Here is a 16397-nt window from a genome sequence, read left to right as displayed (position 1 = left end):
GGACATTACATCGCGTCTGAGCGGACACAATAGCGTTGAGTTGGAATAGCCGAATGGGAAAATGTGCAAGGAGCGGCTAGCTCCGTGATGCTAGCAGGCCGCAATTGACTCCCGTGCAAAGCTAGCTCCAATGCTATCGTCAAAATGTAACAGTCGTCCCTTGAGCTATTACAGTATTTCCACGTTATATCTACGTTGTTAACCAAATTTTCACCATTAGCAGCAAACCCACATTGACCTTGCTATTTGAGTCGAATGATCGGATGTGGTTGGAATGTTACGATTTCATTATGCAAATGAGGGTACTATGAGTCCACCGCAAATCATGTCTGGGTCGAAATTCTGCAGAAACGGGGACTTTTTGGTGTTGGGTTTTTGCGCCCCCGAGCCAACCCCACATTTTTTTCTCATTTTTTTCCCCCTATTGACGATGCACCAACACAGATGTCTCGACAAATGCAGCTCAAATTGTGTTGATGTCTGTCAGGAGGGGGCTGATGTGAAGCTTTTTGCAGCATTGGAACCCATTTATTTATTTATCAAAGCGTGTCCGGGCCTGCAGAGTGAAAAACCCCATCAGGTCCCATCCACCATCTCGCAACATCATCCAGGTGTACTTCCAAAATGTCTTGCCTGTCAATCGCATTGAATTCAAACACCCCTCACCCCCTTTTCCTTTCTCCACCCCGCCCACCCCCACGACACACACACACACTCCCATACACGCACACGCCGCTCCATCGCCGTCGATAATGTTATTACTATGCAAGCGTTTGGGATGACAATGCACGGTGTGCGGAGCGCGAAGCCAATGGCGCCGATGTGTTTACCCGGGTGGACACGGTGCCGTGGCCGCGTGAGGCATCGATGCGCGCACGCACGCACGCACATTGTCTGCCTTGCGTCGATTACCTTGCTTTGGCCGATCTCTCGTAACTCCATCCTGCTCCAGCGCCCAAATCGCCGAACCCCGTTCCCGGGTAATTTCTATCCATCTATGTGCGGGGGGACGAGCGTGCGCCAAAGCGCAAAGGCGGGGAAGAAGGGGGGGGGGGAAGGAAAGCCAGTCTTTCCCGTGCTCAGGCGATTTTCCCCGGTTTCATAAGCAAGTCCTCCGGAGTGGAAAACAGCATATTGAAAGAGAAATGGTGGGGAGGAGAAAGCTGGATGCGAAAAAAAAGAGGGGGGTTTTACGGGCCGCCTCGAAAAAACACCGTCTTCCTCATTTTTCCCCCTTCCACGTTTATCATTTCCAGCGAGTTAATCCAAAAACGGTCCCGCTCATGATGAAGATGTCGCGGATTTGTCCGCCAATGGGCGAAACGCTGATGAACATTTGATTTCCAACGCGTCCCCCTTTTTTTTCTCCTCTCCCTCTCTCTCTCTCTCCTCTCTGTATAGCGCCTCCTCCCCTTCCTCTGGGCTACTTGTTCGGGCTACGTCGTTAGCGCCATGTAAAAAGATGGCAGAAGACGGAGGAGAAGGAGACTCGCTCGCCTAACTCCTCACACGCCACGATCGGAGACGTTCTCCCTCCAAATGTTTGTCCTATTCGCAAACATCGGTCGCCATTTCCAAAACACCCCTCCTCCTCCTCCTCCACCGGATGCTAGCTACTAGCCGCAGATGCTAGCTGACGGGAACGACGCATACGAATAAAACTGCCTTTATTTCATCCACGCTACACGCAGACTCCCCGCTTTTTGCAAATTATTTTTATTTGAAAATGAAAACGATCGAACGCATCAATCGTGCGTTTCATCGTGAAATGTAGTGGAGGGGACAAAGTGGGTAAAAGCAGGCCGCGTTTTTATATACATCTTCACTCATTTTCCTCCTGAGACGCCATTTTTGAAGGCGGTTGATAGCATCGTCCTCCCCCTTTCTTCGTGGATCATCGTGGGTCCCCTCTGCTCGCCCGCAAATCCGCAAACCCGCTTGGCATGCTTTTCCACATTTTAGCCCTTTTTGTGACGCTAATGTTGCTCAAGGGACAGTATATAGGACAATAACGCAAGTGGGCACGTGACGCAACTGTTGCACATCCAATTTTATCAGGACTTCTTAAGAAAAAATAGAAGCCACCATGCATAGAGTGGTCAAAAATGTGAATAAATGGCGAAGGGATATCCCTTAGACTACAGTTCATTAGTTTGACTCTACATGTAGTTTACATGTCAGCCAATAGATGGCGATAAAGAGCGCAACCACGCGTCAAAACAATAGGAACACCTGCAGAACTATACAGAAATACTCAGGAGCAATGTTCCCTGTCATTTTTCTTACGGGTCTGAGCGTTCACACAAAGTCGGTGAGCAACGTTTGAAACAACAGTGAGCATCCATAATCCCAAGTGTGGCAAGATAATTCATTATCCAACATGTCCAAAACTTGACATCAAGTTACATTTTGCTAGGTTTCCGGCAATGCAAAATGATTTTTCTCTTTTGAATGAATTGACTGATTGCAAAGCTTGTGCGGCCTACAAGTGTCGTTTGTTCTTAAAATTCTTTCACAAGATATCCATTTCTTTTTATTCCTGATATATTTTGTCGCATAATATTAACATTTTTGGGGGCTTATTGAGTCGGTTGCACGATACAGAACTGTATTTCATCACATTTTATGAGTGGAAGTACAATGTTGGCAACAAGATTGACTCGATATCATTGGAAATTATTTGAATGGAACACAAACTTTTTCTTCTTTTTTCCGTGTTTTTTTCTACTCCTTTAAAAAAATCTCATTGTGTTTATTTTTTCCAAGCTGTTACTTTTTTCTTTTTGTTCTCTATTCACTTTTTTCCTACATTTCTTTCTTTTCTTTTTTTCTGGCTTTTTTCCCATATTTTTCCTCCTTTTTTTTTTCCTCTTCCTTTTGTTTCTTTTTTTCTCAGCTTTTCACTACTTTTTCATTTTGGTCGTTTTTTCTTTTTTGTTCTATTCCCCCCTTCTTTTAAGTCATTTTGTGCACAGTTTTACATCATATTTGGTCATGTTGGGATAAAAGAAGCAAAAACAACCCGAAGAGCCGTTTAAGACCCGAAAGAGCCGGTTCCTTTTAGTGAGCCGAGCCGAAGAAGCCGGTTCTCGACCAACTCTACTAACTTTACTCAACTTTGTTCTACTCTGACTCGACTTCAAAATACCGCATTTAGGACACAACGTCAGGGAAACCCGTGTGTTTTGACCTTCATGCACTGTAACTTTGACTTAAAGTCGCTTCTTAATTAGTAATTTTGAGCCCTGATTTTTGTGCGCCGGCTAGATTTTCTCGTGCGCAGAGAATGTGCGAGCAGTGCGCAATTGCGCACGCGCGCAGCTTAGAGGGAACACTGCTCAGGAGGAAAAAGTATCTGCACCAGACATGGTCAAATTTTTACTGGCCTGCAGCCTCTGTCATAAAATCAATAATAATGTTGACATCTGTACAAAAAACATATCACCATTTCACCTTACCTAGGCTTTCTGTGAGAATTTTCACCCACCCCATCTCTGACATGTAGACTCGTTATCAATGTCAATAAAGACAATTAATTTCTCCTGCTCGGGTTCATTTGGTAAAAAACTCACCAAAAAAATAGTATTTGAAAGCCCGGTACATAAAGAAACAACGCAACAGTATTTCTTTATAACACAAATCCTTGTAAAGGCTACCTCTTTATTGTTTATCAAGGCAACTGAAATAATAAGGTTATTTCTATTTAATTTTAGGGGGTAATATATCACATTTTTCAGTAATAAATGGTATGTAGATCAATTAACCGTGACAACAAATGACACGGTTTTTCCATATTATATTTGATACATGTCGTATTTTCCCTTACAAAATAATCTTACAACATATTTTTTTTCAAACGTGTTTATTGATGTAGTTTAACATGTTATATTGTACACGTGTTTCCTTATATCATATATATTGTTGTGAGATACTGAGTTGCTCGACATGAAAGAGGTTTATTATAAAAAAAGAAGTTGAAAAATGAAGTCGCTTGGGAGTTCACTGTGGAAGGAAAAAATACATGCATATAGAATTAAGTAGAATAATACATTATTTCTTATTCAAATTATGAATTCATTTTCTGCATTCAATTATTGTTGGTCATATACCGATTGAAAGGGATCACCACAAACCTGTCTTTTTTCATTTTCTCTTTTTATACTTCCTTTTTTTCTTAACTTCTGTATACAACATCATCATAATGCATCAAAGCAAGTGAGCCGTTGGAGAGCCGGCTCTCTTGAATGAGTTGAGCCGAAAAAGCCGGTTCTCTAAAAAGAAACGGACTTTAATTTAGAAAATAAAAGTTGTCCAACATGCAGGGACCAAAGACAAAACAAAACAGGCTTAAAGGCAATCAAAATCACAAACTAGGCAGAACAAACGGGCATGAACAGGTTTTTCCTCAAGTTAAGCAAAGTCTGCCAACGGGCAGTCCCAAAAGGAGCGCTTAAGTATCCCACACGCAATCAAGTCAATGTCTCTTAGCCGGTGTCAAGGGGCGGGACCAGCTGGGTGCCATGACGACCATGCAGGACATGACAATATAGCGCTTTTAAGTCAAGACTTCTCAAAGCGCTTTACTGTGAGCTTCACATTTCCCAATAGCGGTCGTGCAGCCATGTAAGGCGCTATTGGGGGTATTAAGGGTTCAGTGTCTTACCCAAGGACACTTCGACATGTAACACAAAGGAGCCGGGATTCGAACTCTGATCTCTTGATCCCAAGACGAGCGTTCTACCTCCCGAGCCACTGCCGCCCCCAAAAGGAACAGTTTTTATGGTCCACAAATGAAAAACTAAATGGATGTCATTGATAAGGATTCAAAAAAGTCAACAGTATGAAAAGCCAATGCACCATTCAATGCAAAAACAAGTTTGTTGAGTAAACAAATGGCGGAACATCTTAATCCAACAAAACCACTTTAAACCAACGTCAGGATCTCCGTTCCCATCTCGGAGGGGGAAAAGCCCCCCTGCTGACGGTATTTTGGATGCGTTAGGGTTTTTTTTTTTTTTGTAATTCACAAGATTTGCCTGAAAAGGTCCGTCATCTGCATATTCATGGAGGAGACCTCCGAAACAAAAGAAAGGGGAATTGAAGTATATAAGAATCCCTCCATTAAGTGGGGTGGCTGTACACATGCATGAGGATGAATAATAAAGAAGTGAATAAGTGTATGACAACAGTAGGTATTAAAAGTCTACACACCCCCTTGTTCAAATGCCAGGGAAAAAGATTACCATCCTGCTCCGGTTGTTTTGATATCTTTTGTTCTGATTGGCTCACGATCAGTATTTGAACCCAGTCCTGTCTTTCCCCTTTTGTCAGTCCGTTTGCGAACCTCAGTGAACACTAGGCAAGCCTTTTTTCGACCCTGAGCCCCACCTGTCCCGTTTTTTGCTCCCGTCTGTCCCCGGCTTCGACCCGTTTTTGATCCTGACCACGTCTGCTCTCCCGTCCCAGTTTCCGACCTGTTTTTGTCCCCGAGTACGTCTTCTCTCCTTTTCTGGCTTATGACTCATTTCCAACCCCGACCACGTTTTTGCTCTCCTGTCCTGGCTACCGACCCTCTTTTTCCATCCCTGACACTGTCATCGCTTGCCACGGGAGACCTCCGAAACAAAAGAAAGGGGAATTGAAGTATATAAGAATCCCTCCATTAAGTGGGGTGGCTGTACACATGCATGAGGATGAATAATAAAGAGGTGAATAAGTGTATGACAACAGCAGGTATTAAAAGTCTACACACCCCTTGTTCAAATGCCAGGGAAAAAGATTACAATCCTGCTCCGGTTGTTTTGATATCACGAAAACCCAGAGGCGGGCCGTGCATTTCACACCTAGGCCTTCAGTATTGTTACGTCTGAATCAATCCAACCCTCCATAACAGTTTCATGGATACAAAACGTTTACTGAAGCTACAGTTCATGATATTGCTAAATGATTTAGGAATATAGCCACGTTTTACTCACCGGAATTCCTTTTTATCCGTGCACAAAATCCACCCTGCTTTCTTTCCCAGAGAACATTACAATGACACCGTCGTACAGGTTTTCCTTGTGTTTTATTTTTTTCAAGAAGTGGCCGACGCGTCGGCTTTTAAAAAGACGTGGACAGAAGACAAAAGATGGGAGATCAGATCGGAGAATGAGAGGGAGGCTCGACGAAGACTAATTAGACTAATTCGACAATAATTTGGCTAAATTCGATGGAATTCACTTAAATACTTTAAGACAATAAATCTGACCCCGTGTGAAAATGCCGGCTATCTTTGTTCATTTTCCCATTATAAAAAGGAATTAAATGATCTGCATTCATTTTTATTTTATATATAGCGCTTTTTTTCAAGTCAAGACTTCCCAAAGCGCTTTACAGTGTGCTTCACATTTCCCCATAGCGGCCGTTCAGCCATTTAAGGCGCTAACCTGCTTATTGGGGGCATTAGGGGTTCAGTGTCTTACCCAAGGACACTTCGACATGTTACACGAAGGAGCCGGGAATTCCAACTGCGATCTCTTGATCCCAAGACGAGCGCTCAACCTCCTAAGCTACTGCCCCCCCAATAAGAAAAGAGCATGCATTGTTAGGAGAATGAAGTTTGGTTAATGGAGTCAGATAACTTATTCGAACAATTTAGTAAACGATACATTAGTAATATAGTTGTTTCCCTAACAAGACATTGAATACCCGGTGAACTCCCCCACTACGACTAAGCTGACAGTACACGATACTGTCACGCTTGCAAAAGTGAGTGCCCTCCCTCTCCCCACCCAGGGCAGTTCTTGGTGTCTTTGTGGAGCAGACGTGCACTGGAGCCCTCTCTCCGAATGCGCCGCATCTCTTCGGTCTAAATGCCAAACGCTGACGAAGCCGCGCCGGCATCTTGCCAGCTTATCAAAGCGGATGCTGGCAAGTGGTGAGTTTCCAGAGCTACCCCAGATTTTCACGCAAACGCGCGATTTCTGCCGTGCCTGTTGTGAGATGTGACTTTGTTTATACTCCCCTTCTCTTTCATTTCCTTTTATTCACGCATAAAAAACAAATCATATGTTTAATAGAGATTCATCGACAGTCAACAGATAAGTCCACCAGCTCTCACTTATGCCGGACTGTTACGCAACAAATATGTCTTGGGAGCTTTTAAATGGTTTAAAATAGCCACCCGGGTTCATGTTACAGTGCAGGAGCAGAAGGGACATTTGTTGCACGTGCCGGGCTGATTACTGCTGTACACTTTGCTCACGTGCGATGCGCGTTCCAGTCCAGTCCTTGCAATAATCCCCGCTGCAGATTTGGGTCCGTTTCAGAAGATGATCCCACGTCCACTTATGATAAAGTCGAGGCCCGGGGGCCGGATGTGGCCTTCGGTTTTTTACAGTCCCTGATATTGCCATGATTACTGATGCGACTCAGCTGTGCCGCTCTTTTGTTCTGATTGGCTCCCGGTCAGTATTTGAACCCTGTCTTTCCCCTTTTGTCAGTCCGTCTGCGAACCTCAGTGAAGACTAAGCAAGCCTTTTCTCTACCCTGACCCCCACCTGTCCCGTTTTTTGCTCCCGTCTGTCCCTCGGCTTCGACCCGTTTTTGATCCTGACCACGTCTGCTCTTCCGTCCCGGTTTTTGACCTCTTTTCTTCCCAGAATACGTCTTCTCTCCTTTTCTGGCTTATGACTCGTTTCTGACCCCGACCACGTTTTTGCTCTCCTGTCCTGGCTATCGACCCTCTTTTTCCATCTCTGACACTGTAATCGCTCGCCACGGAAGATCCACTTTCGCGTTTGGAGCACAATGTGAGTACCAGAGCAACTTGCTTCCCGCGTCCAGCGAACACCGGATCATGGGAGCAGCCCTTTCTCTTCCTTCCAAGAAAAACTTGTGAGAAACGCAACGCAACTGGGTCCTATCTCCGATCTGGTCCTGACAGATATGATATGATCTCAGAGGGACTGTGTGTAATATTTAGTGTCTCCTAGTAGTACAAAAAAAACATTGATTTGAATAATATAAAAAATACATTACCTATCTTAACAATTTTATTTTTTTAAATAAAAAAATCATAGGGGGGAAATAATTACTTGACTTTATTACCTTATATCCAAAACCATTCAGCTCACTCGATCTGGAACGGCTATGTATACCCCGGTTCGAGACCGGGCAGAGGGATGGGCGCCACCAGGCTGTACATGTTGTTTTGGGGTGTTAAGCATCACCCTGCTCTTTTAGAGTTGAGTTGGACCTCAGTGTTGACAGCTCACTTTATTGGAAAGTGTCATGACCAGAACGGAATCAGGACCCAAATGCATAGCGTTAACCACAAGTTTATTGATAGAAAGTAAGGGCAGTGCCAGCGATCCAGTGCTCGCTGGACGCAGGAAGCAAGCCGCTCATGCAATCGGGTCTTGATCCGTATCTGGAAGTGGATCTTCCGTAGCAGGATAGGCGGTGTCAAGGATGGAAAAACAGGTCGATAGCCGGGACAGGAGAGCAAAAACATGGTCAGGATAAAAAACGGGTTGTAAGCTGGGGACAAACGGTGAGATCAGGAACAGATGAGTAAAAAAACAGGACAGGCGGGAGTCTTGGTCAAAATGCCGGCCTTGAAACATCAGAGGTTCGCTGACGGACTGACAACCGGAGAGTGACCGGACTGGGCTAAAAAAAGGACAGGGAACCAATCAGGTAGCCCGCAGCGGCTGGCACCAAATGAGCAGGCACAGTTGATGCTAATCAGTAATCAGGGTTGGGTAGGGTTACTTTAACTTGATTACTTTCAATGACTTTTGGATGACTCCGATACCAAATATGCTCATAAAAGACAAAAGAAACTAAATAGGAATCAAATGATGACTCACAACACGTGGTAAGCTTTCTCTCCTGGCTTTGATCTCCGGCAAAACTAACATAAAAGGCGACAGAAACAAAATGAAAATAAATCCAACATCATTTTTGCCGTTCCGTGTATTCTGTTACTACCCAAGCCTGCACAAAATGGAGTCATTTTATTCATATTTAGTTTCTTTGGTCTTTTATTAGCGTATTTGGTATTGGAGTCATCCAAAAGTAACTGAAAGTACCGGTAATCAAGTTAAAGTAACCCTACCCAACCCTGTCAGTAATCATGACAGAAAGTGCATGTATTATGCTCCTCATCAGCCTAAACTGAGCATATATTTAGCTTTATCGATTAGCTATTAGCTTTAGCATGATCTAGCATCAATTAAGCTCCAACTAGCACATTAGCAGCTAGCATCGGCAGCTTCTGTCATTTTCCACATTGGATCAGTCCGGCCCTTGGCTCGAAGTCCGTTTTTCGACTTCGACAGCCCTGCCGTAGTACATAAGTGAACTAAAATGTGCTAAATACTGTTTGAAATTTGGATTTGTGTCTTAGCATCACAGAGAAGGGAGCGGTGGCGTGCAAGGACCTCGTCGATGCTTTCCTGGTCTGTGCAAAGACTATGTCGGACGGATCATGACACAAGAAAGTAATACAAGTGAATTCAAGGACCTCCCTGCTTATAATGATTAGTCAACCTGACCCTTTTTTTTTTGACCAACAGGAAGTGGACTGAACAACACAAAAAACTGGAGCGGGAAAATCAGTCAAGTGTAAAATAGTCCGATTTGGGTAAAGAACGAACTGATTATCTCCTTTATTTCTTCTTGAATTTCCTCCTCAAAATCATTTCCTTTTCTTAAATGGACTCTGTGTTTTATGAAGCACCTCCTAGTGGTAAAAAAAACCCTCCACTTTATTTATTTAAAAGAAACATGATTGATTTTTTTGAAAAGGGGCAAAAATAATTGAACTGTCATATACACTTATTTGACATAACATGAGTCTAAAATAATTTCCCACCATCTTGCTTTTACACCCCATATTGGATAATTCTGATTTAAAGCTGTTTTCTTTCTGCATGAAGGTACCGTCTTTTCTTTTAAATAACACCCTCAGGATATAGTTTTTTTAAAGAAAAAAATTGCAGTAAAACAGTTCCAAGTAGTGAATTGATTTTATATTATCATTATTATTAGTATTCATTTATTTATTATTATTTTGACCAATTGGCATTATTTTCCAACTAAGCTTTTTGACAGTGTGCCTCAAAAATTAACTGCTTAGCAGTGTTTTGGAAATGTAATTCATGCAATGTATGAATGACCTCATTTTACAATACACTTGAAATATTTCAACTTTTGTCGTTAGTCTGCCAGTATCACAAATGTTGGAGGTGTTAAAATATGCAGAAACGAGTGCGACTCGATTGCTATTTTAAGATCCTGATAGTGTGATTTATTTTTATGATCGATACATTAACTTCTACGGGTTCAAATTAGAACGTATCAAGTCAGTCAAAGTGAAATGGTTCCTTGATAACTTCCTATTAGAGATTTATCTGCACTCTAAAATGTAGATGGATGGATGGATGGATAGGATAGATAAGATAGATAGAAAGATGGATGTCTGGGATAGATAAGATAGATAGATGGATGTCTAGGATAGATAAGATAAATAGATAGATGGATGTCTAGGATAGATAAGATAGATAGATAGATAGATGGATGTCTAGGATAGATAAGATAGATAGATGTCTAGGATAGATAGATAGATGGATGTCTAGGATAGATAGATAGATAGATAGATGTCTAGATAGATGGATGTCTAGGATAGATAGATGTCTAGATAGATGGATGTCTAGGATAGATAAGATAGATAGATAGATGGATGTCTAGATAGATGTCTAGATAGATGGATGTCTAGATAGATAGATAGATAGATAGATGGATGTCTAGGATATATAGATAGATGTCTAGATAGATGGATAGATGGATAGATAGATGGATAGATGGATATATAGATACTTTATTCATGCCCGTAGGGAAATTGACACTTCCAGCAGTATCCTTGTGTTGAAAAATAAAATTATAAAATAAAAGATATAGAATACAAAAATACCCAATAGAACGGGTTGATATAGATTATTTAAATAGTGTATTGCTCTATTGGAGTGTCCAAAAAGCTGCAAAACTAAAGGGAAAAAAGGGGGGGAGCATAGGCAGTAATTGTCTTTGTCTTGTATTTCTGCAGCATGGCTAAAAAAAATTCATCCTAGTTGCACCACAATGCAGTTTGTCACGGTTCAAGATAAGCTTTAGGAAATTTTCTGCCCACGAAAAACATTTCAAATTGAGATCTTAACAGTCTTTCCGGATGATTCATCAAATGGCCCTTTTTAATTTATAAGTAGTATGTATCACTATTTTCTATATACAACACAAGTTTCTATACTGATACGTTTAGTTAATACTCATCAAGAGGAGAATTTTGGACTTCCACGGAAAACAGGCGAAGACTGTACAAAAAAGATTGCAAAAAAACAGAAAAAATGCCCAAGTTCCACCTAGCAGATCCATTATACAGGGTGTGGAAATCCAAGAACAGCTATATAATTGGCCAATAATGATAATGATGTAAACAGCGCATAATCGATTGTTTTATTGTCTCGACAGTCCCGACGAGTAAATAAAATACAATTTTTTTGTATTTTTGACACGACTGTCATTATAGCACCGACATCGAAACCTGAAAGAACTGAAGCTTAGAGGTCGCGTTAGGAAATTTGGTCCAAAAACTTCAATACCAGCATGACGTTTTGTTAACGGGAGCTAACAGCTAACACAGCTAAACATCGGTAAAATAATAAATGGCACTTTTCTGTTTTGAACTATTTTATCCAATATACATTTGGATTTTCCAGGGAATAAACGGGGGATTATTTCTAAACATCGAATATAATCGATGACATTTCTGGGATGCTAATACTTTCATTAACGATATAAATTATTGAATTAGATTTTCTTAAAGAGAACTGAAAAAAAACACGCAGATTTTTGCCAAGCTAATAAAATAATACGCAATCCGGTGTATCCTACATTTTATTTTGAAATTGCAATTAGCGGTTTATAAATACTAGCAATAGCATTTTGCATTATAGGTAAATGACACAAGAGCATATATTCGGTTAATTATTCTTAAATTTTTTTAATTCATTTTTTTCATACAGTAATTGTTAACTGTAAACGACTACGTGTATTTATATACATTTCAATTTTCAATTCATCTTTTATTTTGAAAGGTAATCTAAACAGGTACCGTATTATAGTCAAAATGTCAAAGAACAGTGAGGAATTTTAGTCAAAATAAACACTCTGGCATCCTATGCAATCTCCATTGCAGGTATCTAATATTAAAAACAGAAACAAACAGAATAAAATCATCACAAACTTTATAGGAATAATAAATGTTACTTTTGGTCAGCTTTCAGGGCACAGTTTTTATCATGAGTTGGTGCTATAGTTTATTATCAAAGAAATGTGGAACTTTTTTACTCTCTGCAGCCATCTTCTGGCTTGTGTCATCATTGCAGCCTCTTACAGTTTTGTTGGTGATGTGCGTGCAAGTACGTGCATTTCTTGGATGCGCTCGAACTCATTTGTCATCCGGGTGGACGTTTGGACTGTACTTGAGGAAGGCCTTTTCTTATTTTCATTAGTTTTATGCTACACAAAAAGTTTTCTCTTCCTTTGTTTCCTGGTTCATGTAGCACAATCATTTTTTTTTATTTTCACCTGTTTTTGTTTACGAGAAATTGTTTGACAAGAATCAGGAAGCCTTGCACTCTATGTCAAAGACAACAACGGCAACCACACGAAAAACGAGCATGACGCCTTGTCCAGCGATCTCTAGGTGACCCATTCCTCCGGCCTAAGGTGTCCTGCCCTGAACAGCATTACTAAAAGTAAGATAGGAACAGATAGGCACCGTGGAAAATAAAGCAAGGGTTCTTTGAACTCAATTGGGATTTATTTACCGTCAAAGAGAAAACATTTAACCTTTAAATTGACGAGGATCCCTCAAACGACGTACCCCAACTTGAACATTCAAATTTGAGTTGCAGTTGGGGTTGATGTAGTTTTTTTTTTAAGTCGTTTTACAACCATAGATTATTTCAAATTGTGTACGCCATAAAATCATTTTTGAACGAAAAAGAAAGATAATGATAAAAATGTTCTTGCCTAATTTGGCCTCGATCTCCAATCTGCTCCATACGGGATAATAAGCAAAACTAAATTTACTACACTGCGATTGGCTGGCAACCAGTTCAGGGTGTCCCCTGCCCACTGCCCGATGATTGCTGGGATGGGCTCCAGCACCCCCGCGACCCGACTGAGGATAAGCGGTGCAGCTAATGAGATGAGATGAGATGAAATTTACTGCAAGTAGGGAAAGAACGAATAAGGAGGCTGAACGAATTGTTTGTGTTGTTGATTTTGTAAATAAAATAAAGTTGTTTAAACAAATTTGCTTCGTTTTCATTGTACATGGTCTGTCCTGCTGTGAGTAAAAAGGTGCCGCATTGTTTTTCTGTCAGGTTTTTTATTTCTTGGGAAGGGAAATCGCAATAATTGATAAGGGGAGCCATTGACTGAGGTTGAAAGGTATGTACAACTGCAACACTATTACACATTGTTTAGGCTTTTTTAACAAATTTGTTCTGTTTTAATTTGCACCAAACTCTAATGAGTTTGCAATTGTTTCATTGATAAGGCACTACTTATGTTTTATTGCTCAAAACGGTGAAAGTATATACCTTGGGACTTATTTGGGGATTTTTGTTTCTACTAGCTGAAATTGCACTTTTTTTATTGTGCTATTGTTACCATGCACTATTCATTAGCATGGGTCCATGGGCGTAACCAGCCTGTTTTTATGGGCAGCACCCACAAAAACTGAAGCTCCAGCACCCAAAATATGTACCATTTTAAAAACAATTTTCTTTAATATAGTATGGAATAGGCTTAATATGATGAAACATCTTAGATTAAGAAAAAAATCAAACAAAGCAAAAATGTTAACCCCACTGCCTTGAAATGGTTCAGCACCGATCTCTTCAAAACATCCTTCCTGGAATGAAATTTGAGAGTTGACCATATTATCATCACATTTTAAATCTAGGCTGAAAACAGACGTATATTCTATAGCTTATGAATGACCTATTTTTCATGACGATGATATCTGAGTACTGTTTATTGATGCCCTTGCAACATCCATTGCAGCCCGGTCATCCATGTGAAGTCACTTTTCAAGGTTTCTTCATTTTCCTCATGCTGAGGTTTTCAGGGTTGGGTAGGGTTACTTGAACTGGATTACTTTCAATGACTTTTGGATTACTCCTGTCACGAGGAGACCGGACCAGAACGGAGGCAGGAGGCAGGAAGGGAGAACTCAATTGCGTTAACGATCAAAATTTTATTTAGTAAAATAAAAGTCGTCCAAAACTCAGGGACAGGACAGAACAAACAGGCTTTAACTAAAAACGTGCAAACACTGGTTTCTTCCGACTCAAACAAAACAGGACAGAGCAAAACAGAACGGGAGATGCAGACAGAAAATGCAATGAGCCAGCACCCGCAAAACCCACAACCCACCCTTAAGTAGCACATACGCAAATTAGCTGATCTACTGCAGCCGTGCCCAGGGGGCGGGGCCAGCCGGTCGCCACGGCGACCATGCTGGACACGACAACTCCAATACCAAATATGCTAATAAAAGACAAAAGAAATGAAATATGAATAAAATGACTCAATTTTGTGCAGGCTTGGGGAGTAATGGAATACATGGAACGGCAAAAATGATGCTGGCAAGCTGTTTGGATTGATTTTCATTTAGTTTCTGTCGCATTTTATGTTCATTTTGCCGGAGATCAAAGAGATCAAAGCCAGGAGAGAAAGCTTACCACGTGTTGTGAGTCATCATTTTATTCATATTTAGTTTTTTTGTCTTTTATTAGCATACAGTGGAACCTCGGTTCTCGACCATAATCCGTTCCAGAACCCTGTTCGAAAACCGATTTGTTCAATCACCGAAATCGTTTTTCCCATTAAAAGTAATGTAAATCATTTTTAATCCGTTCCAACACCCTGAATGTTTACCGTGAACGTAAACATGAAGCTAACCGAGGCTAATCGTACGTTCGCGTTAGCGTAATCTTCCGTACGAAAGATTACGCTAACATGAACGTGTAAATATAAACAAAGGGTAAAGAAAAGAATTATGAATAGGATTTCTTACCTTTGTGGTGCTCAGCAGAAGCCATGCTTTATGTATAGCAAGATCGGAAACTCGCACACCTTCTTCATATTTTGCTATTATTGCTTTCTTAAATGCAATAGTTGTACGCACTACTTTTCTTTTTTCACCTGTAGCAACTTTGCTGCTTGCACCGACCTTCTTCGGAGGCATAATTGGGGGCTAAAACTCTTGGTACACCTATATTAAAAGCGAAAGCAAAACGAAACACGTCCGCACCTGATAACAGTTCTTCACGAGGGGTGGGGGCAATCTACACGATCTACACCTGTACGCCGCTCAGCATCGCACCCTAGCGTACCGGCGTTCGAACTCCGATTATTTGGCCGAACAGCGAAGCAAGGATTTCTCAAAATTTTTGATTTGTTCGAACTGAGAGGCGATCGAAAACCGAGGTTCCATTTGGTATTGGAGTAATCCAAAAGTGATTGAAAGTCATCAAGTTAAAGTAACCCTACCCAACCCTGAAGGTTTTTGAGTTTTCCCATGCCTTCATGTAAGTTTTAGATCAGGCGATGCTGTCATAATAGCGCTTTTAGCCTTCTTGCGATTAAGGGCCAGACAAATGAACAGGACTTGACTTGACGCCATTCAAATCAACTTGCGGTGCGAAAAAAATTCTCCGACTATGAATTGATAATAACCTGCATAGGAAATCCCGTCAAAAATCTCGTTTCTTTTTTGCTTTTTTTGCATCGTCACTGTGAGCAGATGTGCAAGATCTTCACGCCATCCGATTGGCTGCCTGCGGGGGCTGCTGTTTACGGCCTGGATGCGGGAGGGCGGGGCGAGAGGATGGAGAAGGACCCGGATGCTGATGCGAGTGATGCGAAGGAAGAAGAGCCAGCGAAAAAAAAAAAATTGCGATTTACGGCAACAATACCGAAGGGAGCGGAATACCGCGGGGCCTACCGACCCCATCACGGACAATCGAAGCAGGAACCGCTCGCCAAGAAACGCTAAAAAGGAGATTTTCGGCGGGGGCGTCCATTGGGGGGGGCACTTGCTCGCGAGAAGATGCCGCTGTGATACGGGCTCCCTCCTCAACAGTGATGTAGAGTCGCCAGGACGGGAAAGGACTGCCAGACGACGCCGGAAAGCGCTCCATTCGAAGGAATGAGGCGTCCGCTAGCACGGTGTAACCAAGGTTTCTCGGCGGATAGCGAGGCGAGGCAGCGGGGCTGGTTTTGACACGACGGCCGCTGGTCAAGCTAAAGCTACTAGCTAGCTAGCCTCGCTGCTG

At 41.7% G+C, this 16397-nt stretch overlaps 1 protein-coding gene and 1 long non-coding RNA gene across 2 annotated transcripts in view; one reads left to right on the top strand and one right to left on the bottom strand.

Moving 5' to 3' along the window:
- The window catches only part of LOC148347932 (proline-rich protein 12-like), a 30371-nt gene extending 28791 nt beyond the window's left edge, over positions 1 to 1580 (bottom strand). The window contains exon 1 of the mRNA XM_088324147.1: positions 913 to 1580. Coding sequence (XP_088180273.1) covers positions 913 to 995 — 83 coding nt within the window. The 5' untranslated portion in view covers positions 996 to 1580. The remainder of the gene's footprint in view (positions 1 to 912) is intronic.
- Positions 1 to 10101, top strand: part of LOC148347931 (uncharacterized) — a 60808-nt gene extending 50707 nt beyond the window's left edge. Inside the window, exons 2-4 of the long non-coding RNA XR_015848126.1 lie at positions 6778 to 6919; positions 9395 to 9488; positions 9564 to 10101. This is a non-coding gene — a long non-coding RNA (uncharacterized LOC148347931). The remainder of the gene's footprint in view (positions 1 to 6777; positions 6920 to 9394; positions 9489 to 9563) is intronic.
- Positions 10102 to 16397: the final 6296 nt, after the last annotated feature.

Source organism: Urocampus carinirostris, chromosome 19 (genome assembly GCF_059441175.1).
Source record: "Urocampus carinirostris isolate Australia breed hairy pipefish chromosome 19, RoL_Ucar_1.0, whole genome shotgun sequence".
NCBI classification, from domain to species: domain Eukaryota; kingdom Metazoa; phylum Chordata; class Actinopteri; order Syngnathiformes; family Syngnathidae; genus Urocampus; species Urocampus carinirostris.
Note: the sequence above shows the minus strand (reverse complement) of the source record. Positions and strands in the feature narration are given on the sequence as shown.